The 17260-nt window shown below is 33.9% G+C and overlaps 1 protein-coding gene across 1 annotated transcript in view; it reads right to left on the bottom strand.

Annotated features, from left to right (window-relative positions):
• Positions 1-6193: 6193 nt before the first annotated feature.
• Positions 6194-17260, bottom strand: part of LOC117124809 (X-ray repair cross-complementing protein 5-like) — a gene marked incomplete in the record, with an annotated part of 61829 nt that continues 50762 nt past the window's right edge. Inside the window, 7 exon segments of the mRNA XM_033271137.1 lie at positions 6194-6730; positions 7484-7684; positions 9404-9516; positions 11368-11509; positions 11842-11956; positions 14182-14355; positions 14731-14902. Coding sequence (XP_033127028.1) covers positions 6632-6730; positions 7484-7684; positions 9404-9516; positions 11368-11509; positions 11842-11956; positions 14182-14355; positions 14731-14902 — 1016 coding nt within the window.

Here is a 17260-nt window from a genome sequence, read left to right as displayed (position 1 = left end):
ATATAATATTTTATAATTATACCAGAGGATGCTGCCGTTTTGATTCGGGCTTTCATGTGACATATTGTACATAAATCGTACGTACGGTAACCTAACACATGAACTGAAAGAACAAAGACAGAGTACCAACTATTAAAAAACAAAACAGAAAAAGACGCCGTATTAATGTTATGCCGGAAGATAAAGTAGATTGTACTATACGTCAATAGATTTGTGGGGGAAGTGCTGATATAAACAAAATAAGTCTAATCCCAAATTGGGTTGTTATTGTACATTATTATGCGGTATTAAGGATTTAGCTTCAGCACTTAATAATAGTATATGGCCTGTAAGCCAACGTGTTCCGAGAACTGTTTATAATAACTTTACTACATAACATTGGTATTGTTTGCATTTATTATTTATGTGTGGTAAACAACATGGGCTAATCATGATAATAATTATTGTTATATCATTATTTATTTATGCAATATATCTTTGTACAGAATGTGAATGTTATGAAACGATTTGTATATAAAATAAGAATACGATCGGATTTCGCCTCATTATCTACCAAATTAATAATTTCTTTTGTGCAAAAGAGGATTATTGTTATCTATTCTTAATTATTGTTTATTTCTTTGATTTGATTTGATTTGATGTTTGTTTCCGTTTTATCTACATATTTGTGTATCTTTTATGAGGGCCCCTTCACCTCACCTAATGCCGTAATTTTGGCTTTGCGTGTAGACATGTGTAGTTAAAAGTGAGGGTATTATATGCGTATGGAAGCTGATATCATGCGTGATGAGCGGTCCGGTGTCACGTGATGACATCGTGTGTATTTATCATCGGCTCCATTGGACCCACAACTGGCACCGTCACTGATTTGATTACATCACCAATATGATTATCGTTGATTTTAATCATTTACATTGAAAACAACTTCACGGTGGTAATTGATGAAGGGTGCTGTAGAAAGGTCTATTAGATCCATTAAATGTTTTGTACAGTGGTGTCATACGTAGTTAATTCTGTCTCTTATACACATCTAGATGTGTATAAGAGACAGCGCACGAAACATTAGGGTAATCACCTAATGAAACCCTTAGTTACTTTACAGTTTCACGTATCTACAGGTGTTCAAAGCACCATATAATATTTTATAATTATACCAGAGGATGCTGCCGTTTTGATTCGGGCTTTCATGTGACATATTGTACATAAATCGTACGTACGGTAACCTAACACATGAACTGAAAGAACAAAGACAGAGTACCAACTATTAAAAAACAAAACAGAAAAAGACGCCGTATTAATGTTATGCCGGAAGATAAAGTAGATTGTACTATACGTCAATAGATTTGTGGGGGAAGTGCTGATATAAACAAAATAAGTCTAATCCCAAATTGGGTTGTTATTGTACATTATTATGCGGTATTAAGGATTTAGCTTCAGCACTTAATAATAGTATATGGCCTGTAAGCCAACGTGTTCCGAGAACTGTTTATAATAACTTTACTACATAACATTGGTATTGTTTGCATTTATTATTTATGTGTGGTAAACAACATGGGCTAATCATGATAATAATTATTGTTATATCATTATTTATTTATGCAATATATCTTTGTACAGAATGTGAATGTTATGAAACGATTTGTATATAAAATAAGAATACGATCGGATTTCGCCTCATTATCTACCAAATTAATAATTTCTTTTGTGCAAAAGAGGATTATTGTCTGTCTCTTATACACATCTAGATGTGTATAAGAGACAGCTCGTAAAGTGCAGAAGTATCATAATGTTTTGATCAGTCTGTCAAGCTTACAATTAACTTTATTATTATTAACTGTATATTCCTTCATGACCTATGCTGGTCAACTCGACCCAGAACTCAATTTCAAACACTTTAATTTTGGCATAGTTCGTCTTTGCATTCAAATCTCTTATGGTAAATACCGGTGTTTAGTAAATGCACAGTAAATTGGGCCCAAGTTGACTTTGGGCCTACCATAGTTGACTTGGGACCGAGTCGATCTGCTTCCATCTTAAGTTCTCCAAACAGTTTGGGTGACTTGGTTTGCTTGATGCGGCCAAGCTATAGCCTGGGACCCGAGTTGCTCTGGTCTCTGGGCTTTATATTATAGCAACTATCGGACAGTAAGTCAATAAGTCAAGCAAGAAAGATTATACTCAGAATTGTGCTGAAAAGACTCATCATAAGTGGAACCATTTCTAGCAGAAGATCAGGCCAGCTTTACAAGTGGAAAAAGCATCACTGAAAACATTTTTTATTTTCGTATTATCTACGAGAAAATGGCTGAACAAATGGAAGTATACCGCAACTTCATTAACCTAAAAAAGCTTTTGATCATAATAATAATAATAATTGTCGACTTATATATTGTAGGGATCTCTTTAGGGGGTGATAGATAGGGTTTGGCAGCAGGCAATCAGGAAAATTATGAGAAAATTCAACATTGACAATAGTTTTGTATCTGTAATTTAATCTCTTTATCATGATTCAAGAAGTGCAGTTTTGGTCAACACAGCCCTTAGTGACTGGTTTCCAATGACAGTTGGTGTAAGACAAGGCTGTCTATTGTCATCATGCCTCTTTAACTTGTTTTAAGAGCAGATTATCACGAACGCACTTGAAGGATATACACAATCACTCTCCACTGGAGGCGAAAGAATTTCAAATTTGAGGTTCGCTAAGTTATGACAACAAAAGACCAAAATAGGCGTCAAAATACAGTTACTGGAGATGGGGTTTTCATGAGCATATCAGTACAGGGTAGGAAGCTTGATGAACTCAAGGCCTTCAAATATTTGGGCTCCATCATTACAGAAGATGGAAGATTCGAAACAGAGATCAGAAGCCGCTTAGCAATCGCTGCAAGCGCACTCTCTAAATTAAACACAATATTGAAAGATGGTAAAATAAACCACTTACTCAGAGCAATTGTAATATCAACAGTTCTCTATGGGTCAGAATCATGGACCCTGATGGCAGCAACTGAAATAAAAATTCAAGCATTTGAAATGAAAGCAATTTGCTAACAATAGTGATGACAAAAAAACTTGAATGGTTTGGACATATCCACAGGCAGAGCGGCACCTTGAGCAATTCCATCTTGCAGGGCTATGTAAATGGAAACGGAAGCAAAGGAAGACCAAGGAAAAACTGGATAAATAACATCACCGAATGGACACAAATGAGTGCTGTGGAAGTTGGAAGGGCAACTGAAAACAGAAAAAAATGGATGGAAATTGTGAAAGTTGCATCTGAGGTGCTCCCACGACCTGACAGCTAGTTAACAGGTTAAGGAACTGATGATGAACTGATGATGTTTTCTTAGGCTGGCAAAGTACACTGTATGAATTTTCCATATCACAATATGATCGATGGTTAGTTTTTTTACCGCGCCACAACTTGCATCGCCATCTAGTTTACTAGATGCGCGACTAGTTTAAAATGCCTAAATTGCATTAAATATGATAATTATTAATAGTTTATTAATAAAAGAAATATGAAGGAAAGTTTCATTTCAAAATTAAATTGAATCACTGTTTTCTGCAATGTAAAAGCATGACATATTACAGTTTCAATTAAAATAGGATTTTTTTTATGGGAAATATGATGGTATTTATTGTAAATTTCCTGATGAGTGAAATATTAATTATGTAAATGAGCAATTAGCATATTCACACATGTACCAAAAACAATAGGCTCCGTCTTCCTGTTACCATCTTGCATTCTGCCAAGTTTGAAATCATATGACTTACAAAATTTTAGTTATCGTGGTAACAATCAATTTAGCCAACGACAACGTCCAACAGCATGAAGAAGAACATGGCTAAAAACAATTCTGCTCTGATTCGGAAAAAGGCATTAACTACATTTTTTTTTCAAAATTGAGATTTTTGTCTTACATGACTCCTGATGGTATAATCTATCACCTTAATTCACTAGAAAGCCAAAAATATGATATTTATTTTTTAAAATGGGCATTATCTACACATACCACTAATTGGAATAAGGCATTAACTACTAAACACCACTCAGTACAACATTAAACGGTTGACTTCACACACTGGCAGGAAGCAGTTATCCAATCAGGTGCCAGTGTGATGAATATTAATTAGATTTCATTAAGATAATGCTTTAATAGTTTGTTTTAGCTTTATTCTGAGGATTAACTTGAAAAAAAGCATTATATACATTGTTTTTCTAATAACGAATGCTGAATAATAAACTATGCACAATTAATTGCGAAATTCTATGCATTTTTAATTTGATGTAAATATTTTTAATTGTTTTATTTAATGTGTATTACTATTTGATTTTTCAGCTAAATTAATAAAAACTTCATTTATTAACAATTCTTGAGCTATATAAATAATAATAATTATAATAATAATTTGATACCGTACATTATGATGTATCCTTGGTTTTCACGTTTACATATAAAAATAATTATTTTGAATTGTTTTATAATATAAAAGTGGTGTTTAAATATGTTATTAGTGCCTGCAAAGTTCATGAAAATTTAGGAATAAAAGTAGCATTATTATCCGATGACCATAACAACGATAAATAAGGATGATAATTGTGATTATAAAGATAACTGAAATAGGTTTTTGTGGCATCTGATTAGAAACATAGCGGTTGAACATGTCCTAAAATATGGATAACTTGTCAATTTACCTCCAACCTTGCATAAACCCCCCCCCCAACCCCACCCTCCCCCCTCCCCCCCCCCCAACAGCAAGCTAACCCACCCAAACTCCACCGACACACTATGAATGAAACCTTTTCCTTCTAGTTTGTTCTTGATCGGTTTACTTTTTTATACCTTACTTACAAAACATTTATTAAATATTACATTAATGAATTAAAGTCGGGCTCCGGAGAAAAAAAAAAATTTGATAAGGTGTAAAAATTGGCAGTTACGCCCCTTTTCCCCCAGTTTTTAAATATTAAAAAATCTGTATTTCATTCACCGTTCCCCAGTTTTTCGTCAAACAACTTTTTTCTGTCTTAGAAAAATCAGTTCTACAACATATCAAAAATTTTTTTTCCTCCGGAGCCTGACTTTAAAGATTTCAATGCGTGTACAATTTTAAAATATTAATTTTATTTTTACATAAAATATATATATTTATCAAAAATTCTTTTATTTCAAATTGCAGTGACATACATTTACAATATTCATGCACTAATTTAAAATTCATCAATATATTTAAACATTATTGCACATACAGTAGAACCTCGATTTTACGTATGGTACGGGACCGGAGGGCGTACGTAAATCAGGGGATTCGTAAAATTGAGGTTGGGTTTAAATTTGTACCTTATACATATACGTAACACTCAATAAACATATGTTATGAACGAATGATGTTACCTAGGCTAGACCTAGCCTCTCTAGGCCTACGAATAAAACCATGTGTCTAGTGTATTAATTCATCACTTTATATCTTTTATTTAACTAAAGAACATGAAAATATTGTAAGATTACCTTTACGACAAAGGTATAACTTGGGAATTTCCCTTCATTGCTATTCTAAACAACAGAGCTGTGGCGTTGTCTGGGCCTGCTGAGACAAACTAAAACCATGTGCACTGCACTGGGCGAGCCAACCAATTAGCGTTCATGTACTGCGTGTACTATGCCTATCAGCTTCGTGTAAAAAATTTGACGAGAAGCTAAGGAGGAAAGCTATTATCTTGATTATCTCACTCAGTTCACATGGTTTCAGATTATAACAACCCGGAATTAGACCCAATCAACGTTGCTGTTTTAATGAAAATATGTTGCATTATGGTTTGTTTATTGCTATAGTTTATTGTTATGGTCATTTTACTTATGGTTGCTCTAAAAAGGGCCGTTTGTTTTGAATAGTTTCGGGGTTTTTTATGACGCCATCGTCGATAAAAGGCGTACATAAAACCGAGGGTTCGTATAACTGGGGTACGTAAAAATGAGGTTCTACTGTAATGCCAAGTGTTAAATTATTAATTCCTACCTATCTATATGAACACATAATCCAGAAAAAGGCATTATCTGTATTTTGACCCTGCCCCCCTACCCCTCCCCCAAAATTAAAAAAAATCAGTGAAAAGTGTATGACAATTTTTTTAATGGTATACATTTTGAAAATATACTTGAAAGAATTGAAAATCATTTGTACTTTTCTTTGGCTAAAACCAAACGTGTTGTGTTCATTTCCTCAAAACTTGGATTTTGCAGATAATGCTTTTTTTTCAAATCAGGGCAGCATAGCCTCCCTGGAGCTTCGCTCCTTTGGGTAGGATAATGAAGGAAAACATATACAAAAACCTAGGTCAATGTTCATTTAAAACAATTGCAAAGTCAAACAAAAGACAGATTACAAAACATAAAAAAACTTAATAATTCATAAATTCAATCTGTCAGGTACACAGATCCTTCCTGACCTGCGAGGTTTTGGTTGATAGTCTTCATTAGGTGTATTATTGGGAACAGGTGTTAGTTCTGGACTGAGTATTTGGGTTCTTAGGGGATGAGATGATTGTTAAACAACTTGTATGCTGATCGCACTGAGTATTTGGGTTCTTAGGGGATGAGATGATTGTTTACTGGTATGCTGATCGGAGCTTCTATTTCCAAACATGGTTTACTAACATTCTCGCCTGCAAAAACGTTTGCAAATATGGTCTATGTGCGAACGCCATCCTCGAACCTCCTCCATATGCAAACTGAAGGAAATTGGAATTAACATGTGATAGAGTACACCTGGTAACTATTTTAGCTTCCCACCAAAGATTATGAACATAACACCTCCCTCATAGAATGATCGTTCATCGTTCACCTGTTTGTTTAGTACGTTGTTTTCCCATACTGCGTAAACAAGGTTTATAAGACGCGACATTGGACACCTTTTCATAAGCAATTCTGCAAGTGACTGTCCAGTCGTTTTCTGTGGTGCTAGTCTACATTTGGCTAGGAATCGGTACAACCTTGATTCCGAGTCACCACAGTTTTGTTCAGCCCTTTTTTCACTGTTTGCACAGCTCACTCAGCCTACATGTTGCTTGCTGGGTGATATGGTGAACTGTGGGTATACACAATTCAATTCTGTTTGTAAAATGTCTAGAATCCTTGGCTGAATACATGCTAAATGACGCCATTACACAGGTACCAAATTAATAGGCACCTCACATTATCATCATCTTGCATTCTGCCAAGCTTGAAACTTATTTAAGTAATGTCAAAATCAAGCTTAATTTGTAACAAAGAATTTTCATTTGGTTCCAATGTAAAGAATTTACTACTAACAGCAACAGTGTCACCCACCATCATTAAAAACATAAGGAAATACAATAGCATCCATCGACATGATGTCCTTTAAAAGGAATAGACTTGTTTACCTGTGACACTATTTAAATTAATGGAATTATTGTATAGTGGGCGAACTCAGTTTACTTTGACCTGTGTATTGCCTCACATACCTCATAGTTTGCTTTGATGTGTGGTGCCATGTATCCAATTTGTGGCATACTTCTTGCACTATAACAACGTCTCACAATGATGACAGTTTTGGTTTCATACAATGCATTTACCATTCCAGAAAATGCAACGGCAGCATGAGGATCTCCAGGGTCTGCGACAAAACAATAGACGCTGGTGCCAACTCGCATACTTTGTTTTACCTTAGTGGTTAAAACAGAATCATAGATTGATATTATTGTTATTAGTAAGATGAGAAATAGAAGATATAAACAATCAACCTTGCAGCTTTACTGCAAGACTGTTTATAGAATTTACCTCTAAAATATAATTATTTATTTATAAAATGTATCGCTTCAGGGATATTGTATTTGCCATCTAATGTTTATAAGAAGAGGTCGTATCGTATTGATCTCTGCTATTTATTTATTTTATTTATTCAAGACCCAACAGTGTCTCAAACACCAAAAACATGGTCACCATAAAAATACAATATGATACAAAAAATATTCATTTTTACCATGATGACGTCACCAAAGTGAAAAATGGTTGAAACATTGTGAAAGGAAATTGTCTAAGCTATAACATGCTCGAAGGTTGGAGATAATCGTCAAAAAAAAGCAAGATACGTTCAAATAAGTATAAGCGCAGTTGTAGATATGATTTTATAGATCATAAAGGATAATTAGACATTGTGACATCATCACATTGCCATCAGTTATAGCTCCTTAGGATGAAAGGTGGCCCCCCCCCCCCCAATGTTTATTACATATTCTAAAAGAACATGATATGATTTTATAGATCATTACGGCTGATCGGACATTGTGACGTCGTCATATTGCCATCTGAATACATAACTGGAGCGACTGCTCACACAAATTATTATATTTGGTTTTTTGGAAGAGCTAAGAAGACAGGAATTTTTAAATAAATCAAATGTTTATTTGTACAAAAAAAAAACACGTTAAAATAAATAAAATAAATTCTTTAAATTTTGAAAAAAAATATTGGATATCTATACGCGATTCGAACCCACGTCCTTATGTTCTTTAGAGCACATGCTTAACCAACCGCACCATTCATGCAACGTGCGTCATCAGTGGTAATGGCAATAATGTACAGTCCTTGCTGACACCCCTGTTTTGTTTTGTAGGTGTAGGGGAATGTGTCATTTATTTTTCACTTTGATGACATCATCATGGTAAAAATGAATGTTTTTCTGACCTCACCCCCACCTCTTCCTTTTTTAAATTGTAAAGTTGATGTAATTCAGCAACCTATTTTGCAGCCAATCAAAAACTGAATAAATTTAAATTGAATTGAAAAAATTAATAATAGTCCTAATAATCTACTTAAATATACAATTCAATTATCAAAGAAATTTCTTTCTTTTATCACTACTTAATAACAGATCTTAAATATAAATGACAAATCTCTGCATTTTAAATACTAACTATCTAGCTATCGTTCACACAGTGGACTTCAACAGGAGACTGTACAAATGGAATAATTAACATCTATAATAACACAGTATGGTGAGATGAATTGTCATTTAATTGCAAATAATAATAAAATAATATGTCGCTCTTATATAGCGCTTCATGCACAATGCCTCTAAGTGCTTCACATTACTAGGAGTATCTCACTCTTTAGTTTTAAATACAGATATTTTAGTTTTAAATAGTTTTAACTGGACATCTCTATAAACAGATATTTCAAGATATGTCTATTAATAAAAAGATATCTCAGCTCCAAATAGAGATATCCCAAATTCTCTATTTTAAATAGAGACATGATAGACATAGTCACAGTCAGTATCAAATTGCTGATATTTGTCATTTCTTATAGTGTTCTATCGCAGACTAACACAGCTACACCATTTCATCAAGATCTTCAATAAACTTTTAAAACAGAAAACTCACATTCTCTTCTTTAGTAAAGCCAAGTGTTTGAAGAGATTTTCCAGGTGATTTATACGTCATTGATTCTTTGTCTTCTTTTGACATAGGAATCAGATCTGTACCATAACGATATGCTTTGAAAAAAAAAAAAAAGATATAAATTTAAACATCTAATATTAATGAGGGAAAAAAATGGTACATATATCAAAAAGACCACAGTATAGACTGAGGTTGTCCAAAAAACTACTAAACTTATGAGCTAACCATCTACTATGTCATCCTTTACTATTTCTGTTTCTTCATCATTGTTCAGATGGTAGGACGACACAAGTTGAGGTGTATACTCTTTTTCTTTGCTTTTCATATATATCGAGCCCCAAGATTTCTTCAACTTTCCTTCTTGAGTCTGGAAAACACAAAAAAATATGAATTGTCGTCTTCTTTTATCACAATAATTTTGAAAGAACAATTCTAGCATTATTATGACAAAAGTTGTGGCGATTAACACTTTGACCAAAGAACCTACAACACAAGAACGCGCTCTTCGCCTAAAACATGAAATCGTCCAAATGCATTGTGGGAGCACATGGGTTACAGCACCCTCAATATGTTAAAAATTTAAAAACATCTCTGCCATACTATACACACAGTGGTGGCGCCCAACAACAACAACAACAACAACAACAACAACAACAACAACAACAACAACAACAACAATAATAATAGTAATAATAGTAATAATAATTCAATAAGACTAATTAAAAATAATTTGCGTTCTGTTATGACAAATGCTCATTTAGATAGCCTCATGATGGTTGGAATACATCGTAATAGGTGAAGCAACCTCGACCATGACAGCGTGGTTGACAGATTTCATGCAAAATTTCCAAAATATAGAATTTCACTTTTAAGAATGAGGATTTGAAAATAAATTAGATGGTTACATTGCATACTCTTTGTTTCTTGCTTTATTTAAAATGTTTTGGTTTTGGAAGCTGATTTCAACATTAGAAAGCATAGCCTACATAAAGTCATATTATAGTAACTCGATGCCTATCAAATAAGTAATAAAAACTCGCCATAATTCATCAAATATCCCTGGCTTCCAAGGGGGGTCCCTAGGCATCCCCCTGGCCCCCACTGCCAAGTGAGACTCAATTTGCTCCACTAGCCCCCCGTCGGGGCCTTTAGCCCCTCCGTCGGGCATATCCTGGTGCCACCACTGTATACACAATGACTATATGTTGAATCCATGGCAAAACAAAAGAGTATTAGGTGGTGTTCAGCCATTAATTGCTCCAAAGACTCTAAAGTCAACCGAAATTTGACATTTTATCGTTTTCCAAAGGACGAAAATAGGTAATATATTTTAGAATCATCTGGTATCGGATAAAAGTATTTGGTATATATACATAGGCCTAGGCCTATGAACGATGATGATAAGCAGTGTTTTATGTCGAATATATGAAACGTGTAGGCTGCTGGCACCTTTGTCCTTGACCTCTCTGGGGCAGATCTGGGTTCAAATTTATGAGGGGGTCCAAATGTTCCTAAGACCCCCTCTTCCCCCCACAAAAAAACTTCTGAAGTGTCCTTTAATGATTTTTATCAATCAAATTTATTGGAACATAAGCTTTTCGTCCACACAACGAATCATCCAAGGTTCTTCAAAATTTGAGGTTTATTCCCTCATCAAAACGGTCAGGTAATTCTTTTCTCATTCTTATTACAGTAAATAGGCCTGTGTATGTATTGTCTCTTATACACATCTAGATGTGTATAAGAGACAGTTTATACGCCATTGATTCTTTGTCTTCTTTTGACATAGGAATCAGATCTGTACCATAACGATATGCTTTGAAAAAAAAAAAAAAGATATAAATTTAAACATCTAATATTAATGAGGGAAAAAAATGGTACATATATCAAAAAGACCACAGTATAGACTGAGGTTGTCCAAAAAACTACTAAACTTATGAGCTAACCATCTACTATGTCATCCTTTACTATTTCTGTTTCTTCATCATTGTTCAGATGGTAGGACGACACAAGTTGAGGTGTATACTCTTTTTCTTTGCTTTTCATATATATCGAGCCCCAAGATTTCTTCAACTTTCCTTCTTGAGTCTGGAAAACAACACAAAAAAATATGAATTGTCGTCTTCTTTTATCACAATAATTTTGAAAGAACAATTCTAGCATTATTATGACAAAAGTTGTGGCGATTAACACTTTGACCAAAGAACCTACAACACAAGAACGCGCTCTTCGCCTAAAACATGAAATCGTCCAAATGCATTGTGGGAGCACATGGGTTACAGCACCCTCAATATGTTAAAAATTTAAAAACATCTCTGAATAGGGCGTTCCCAAAGTGGGGGTTCTACTATATTCAGATAGATGCATGTTTATATAAGAGATTAAATTTGTACAGCTGTATTATAATTAACAAATATTACCTTGACATAACCAGAACAAGCTATCTTTAAGTTGTCTCCAATATCCAGTGTGCATTTCCAAGGCGTTGCTCTGACTTCCCGCTTATCAAAATAACTTAGCATAGGTATTATATCTCTAGGACAGCAAAATAAGAAAATAAACATCATTTTATGTACAATTGATAAATATGGTATATCAGATGTTCCAACCCCTAGAACACAAAATTCGGGAGACTCAAGGTGCACTGCAGAGTTTCCCCCAACCCCAAAATCAAAGTTTTTTCCAAACATGCATTTTGATATTTCAAAGTGTTAGCAACGCTCAGAAGACATTGTGTTTCGACATTGTTGATAAAGTCGGTGCACAAAGGAAAAATTGACACAGAAATACTCAAATATTGGCACCAAAAAGCCACTAAATTAGCCACTTTGGGTATTTCAAATGATTACATAGGTATTTGGGGTATTTTCTTAAAATTTGGAAGTAATTCATGAAATTCAGGATAAAATTGGAATGTTGGAAATAAAGCTGTAGGCAAGATTTTCAAACAATGCGAGACAATATCAGGGTAGACCCATTTTCTTAAAAGTTGACCCATTTTACGCAAAAATATGAACAATCTGGACCAATGCCCTCTTAAGTTTTACCCATTTTATGCTAAATATGGGAAATCTGGACCCATTTTTCAAAATATGGACTCATTTTATGCATGAAATTGAATAATTTGGACCCATTTTTAAAAATGTGGACCCATTAAAAAAATGTTATGTGACCGTCCCAATAGCTGGCTACAGCACTGGTTGGAACGTATAGGTAATTGAAATGGGACTAATTTTTGTTTAGATGGTTGCTTTATTAATAATATGTTTACTGTAAGTAAAAGTGCTTTGCCATATTATTACCCTAGTCATTGGGATAATAAAAAAAAACAAAAAAACTGCGAAGTATTCTCAATATTTCTGACGAAAAAGTCAAAAGGACAAGCCAACCAGTGGTGACCACACACAAAAATTATTTGAAGAATTATTTTTAAACACAAGAAAGTTAAAAAATGCCAGGAGCAGGAAACAACAAAATACTTGTTTGATTGAACTCAATCTTTAGTGTATCATTGGCATTAGCCCACTGTGATGGAAAATCAAATTACAACTGAAATTCATTAACTTTAACAAATTCATTCAAAATAAAACAGTACAACAAATAGTGTGTAGCTACTTTTTTATGATCCAAAAATAAGTGGTTACATTTTACAATTCTTCTTGACCTTTCATCTACTAGAAAGGTTTAATATAAAATCACAATATGACTTCACACATAAAATCACATTTAAAACAGTACAAATAACATTACACCTCAGTGGTGTATTAAAGAGGGGGGGGGGAAGGGCACTGATCTATCGCCAGCCCCCACCCCCTTTTGGAAAATAAAATCTTCCCCTGGACATTAACCAATAAACAATGAAAGTCACAACATTAGTCTAAAACACCATATCTTGACAAATTTTGACTTGTGAGTAGCTTACAAGTAAAGTGTGAGAACGTGTGTCAACCTACCTACAACTTACGGCCTGCGTATGCGAGACATATGAGGCATACGCTGAGATACATAAAAAATAGTGTGCATGCACAAAATTTTTTGACAACCTAGCTGTACTAAAAATATACCAGCATGCTCTTTACATGCTCTTACAAAATTTAGCCATAACTTATTCTACGTATTCCAGCGTATTCGCCAATTTTTAATACATTGGCATACACTGGCTAAATCATCAAGTTGTGACAGGGCCATAAACTTCTGATCAAATCACCTACTACTGTACAACATAAGTAATTGTCATTAACACCCTTGCGGACAGGTGTCATAAACAGAAAAAGACTTTCTATTTCAAGACTTTTTTTTAAATAAAAAAAAAAAAATAAATAACATCATGTGCATATTATCATTGAATCAAATGAACTTATGCAATATTCATTTTATTGACTTGTCCATAAAAAATGCCATGTATTAATATATTTAATAGGCATAAAGACGAATCCAAGAGAACTTTTTTGAACGTCGCCCTCTTTTGTCGACGCCATTACTGGGCTGGCATTTCCGAAGTTGTAAGATGTTTAAAATACATGAAATATACTTAACTTTGATAAATTTTTAGTTTGAAGACTGACGGCATTATTCAGCTGCAAAATAAAAAGCTAGATTTCTCAATGGTAATATGTTTATAACCACACCACACTAACATTTTCAGAAGTAGGTCTAGGTGTAGGGACGACTCCTGGACTCCCCAGTAATGGTGTCAACAACAGAGGGTGCAATTCTTCTTGGATTCGTCTATAGTTTAGACTTTTCAATACCAATTATACCTGAATTCATAACAACCACCATCTATCTCCTGCAAAAAGTGCTTCATTAGGGCTGCTCCAGCTCTCTGCTGGGGTGTTTTCTGTTTTGTATAACCTCCACTGCCTCTGCCGCTAGATGTACTCGGACGGTTCTCATCACCGTTAGTCTCGTCACCTTCATCTAAATTAGGCCCACTAAAAAAAAAAAAAAACAGTACCAGATTATGGGTAAGGAACCAACATAACCAAAGAGAAAATATAATAATTTACATCAAGCAAACATGATATTAAAAATTAATAAAGAAATAATAATAAAAGATAACTACATCCTAATTGGTTTGTTATGGTGTATGCAGTTCATAAAAAATGTGAGCAATGCAGAAAATGTTTAAGGCCGTGCTTTATTAACAGGAAGCGGTCAAGGCAGTGGCACCTCAACCTTAGCCATAATGGAGTTTAATCACGATCCTCCAACACTGCCAGGAATTGAACCCAGGACCTGAGATTGGAAGGCAAGCTTTAAACTCTACTCCATATTTTTCTTGAAAGATAAAATACATTACAACTTACATCAAATTTACATCTGTTTTCATCTTCTGAATACCATTAACAAGAGAGTCTATCTTATCATCACTGAATGGTGCACCAAGATTACTAAAGAGTAAAATACATGTTGATGTGAATTTCTTTCCATTTGTTGAGTTGTGAAGTAAATCTAATCCAACAACCAAGGCATCAATAACTATGAAAGTAATCAAGGTACAAACAACTAAAATAGACAGCATAATCATTTTTAAAAAAAAAGAGACACAGGGCTGGAAATTAACTTTTTTTCTTGGTATCACTGCCAAAATTTTCTGGCACCCCCAAAAAAATTTGGTAGCACAAGTAATTTTTTTAGTAGCACATATTTCCCCATCCTTTTCGCATCCCCTAAGATATAATCTTTATATTTCCTAACAAACCCCCACCCACCCACACCTACACTGTCCCCATGGATTATTATGCAAGAAAGAAGACATGAAAGAAAAAGAGAAGAGATTTTTAAAAATTGAAAAAAAAAAACCAAGAAAAATAATAAATAAGAAATAACAAAAGGAAGGAAAGGAATAAAAAAGAAAGAAAAAATAGTGGAAAGAAAATGACAATGAAAAAACTAAAAGACAGGTAAGTATCAAAAATGAAAAAGGAATTGTTAGGAATATTTCTAAGAAAATTACAAATTTCTGTTAATTATTATTAACAGATATACACAATATAAAAAAGAAAAACATGAGTAGTAATAATGTGCTAGCTAAACTGTCTAGTCAATGGACTGCCGAAATCTGCAGTTACTTAAGTGGATTGATATATTGATTATAAAATTATTTATTATTATTACTGAAACATTAATTATATTTTCTGTACACTTCCTTTAAATTTTTCAGTATTTTTCTTCATTTGTGCAGGAAATTTCGAGAAATAGGTCAGCAGAATCGCATTAACACTGCGAACGCCTACACATTGGTTACAATAGCTACCGGCCGACTTTACTGCAACATTTGCGCGGAAATTGGCAGACGTATTTTGAATATGCGTGGATGGAATTTTGTCTTTATGAGATAACTCTAAATCATTTTACACATAATAATTTCAACCTAAACAGAGTTCCAGAGTTTTCACCAACATTTCGGGAGTGCTGAGATTCCAGCTCCCCACTTGTCAAAGGCCATTTAGGCTTCGTTTTAAGCCCGAAAAATTGGCATCACACAGCCGGCCGGCGACACTTCTTAGGTTATAATGTAGCCTAGAAAATTAGGCCTGGGCCTGTACAACTTCAGCAAAGTATCTTATACCTACATATTTAACAATCTATAGTTTCATTTTCTTGTTCAATGGTTGTTTTTCTTGTGAATTATTTAAAAAAACTTCAGCAAAGTATCTTATACCTACATATTTAACAATCTATAGTTTCATTTTCTTGTTCAATGGTTGTTTTTCTTGTGAATTATTTAAAAAAAAAAAAAAAAAAAAAAAACTGGTACGCCTTCCAACTTCGAAACTTCAGTATTAATCGCCAGAGAACATCGTCACATGTTCTAGTGTTTACAAAGGTTTCGCGGAGTAACATAATATGTTAAACATTGCAAGTTGCCCTGAATGATGTAATATCCCAGCATTCTGATTGGTTTACAACTTGCAATGGACTCAACTTACCTTACTCGCAAGCCGGATGTTACTCCGCGAAATATAGTTTCGTAATTGGAAGGCCTACTACCAGTTAGTTCGGTTTAACTGATGTTGTTTTTGTTGTTACGTTTTTTGTTTTTTTTGTATATATGTATATATTTTTGTTTATACATCTTATAGATTAAATTACCCAATTAATTAAATTGTTGCACTTTATTAATTCCACGTTTAAAATTTAAGCTTTAAATATTTATTTATATACAAATTAATTTTTATATTATTTCAAACACGATTAAACAATCATTTTGCTTACTTTCTGCTGATACTTTGTTAAGAACGAAATAAATTGTTTGATAGAGGCCCATTACTAGTTGCCTATGAAATAACAATCCTTACCGTCTACTACATTCAGTGAGAAACGTTCCCAATTCCAGGCTCCTCCTGGTAGACATAGACACTGAGGTTACCAGACACAAAGTCATTTGACTCTTTGTACGCCGCCGATACGAAGAAAAGTAGGTCAGAAGCCGACTGGCTCGTTCGGTAAATAAATGGTAGTAAAGGAGTTGCTTTCTTTATTATTTCATTTAATTAGGTTTCAAAATTTGCTGTGAGACCTATTTGTTTGTTTGTTTTTTTGTAAATTTCAAGATGTTGCTCATTGAGATGCATGTTGTTAATTATAGCTGCTCTGTGAAGTCTGGCTGAGGTTATCATCAAAGATTATTTATACCCTTTGTTATCATCAGCCATGTGATTGAAGAAGCGTAATCTTATTTCATAATGTATGAGGTTTAGGTAATTCGTTTGGTTTCCAATAAAAGATGTCTGCCTTAATACCGGTAGTACTTTGAATATAATCATCCAGATGATGCCTAATTGTATTTATTTACGATCTATTTAGTGTTAAATTTTGATTATTGCTTGATGC

This window comes from Anneissia japonica, unplaced genomic scaffold, assembly GCF_011630105.1.
Source record: "Anneissia japonica isolate Jap-2015-1 unplaced genomic scaffold, ASM1163010v1 scaffold652_len952628_cov199, whole genome shotgun sequence".
Lineage (NCBI taxonomy): Eukaryota > Metazoa > Echinodermata > Crinoidea > Comatulida > Comatulidae > Anneissia > Anneissia japonica.
The sequence above is the reverse complement of the archived record's forward strand: the minus strand, read 5'-3'. Positions and strand labels throughout refer to the sequence as shown.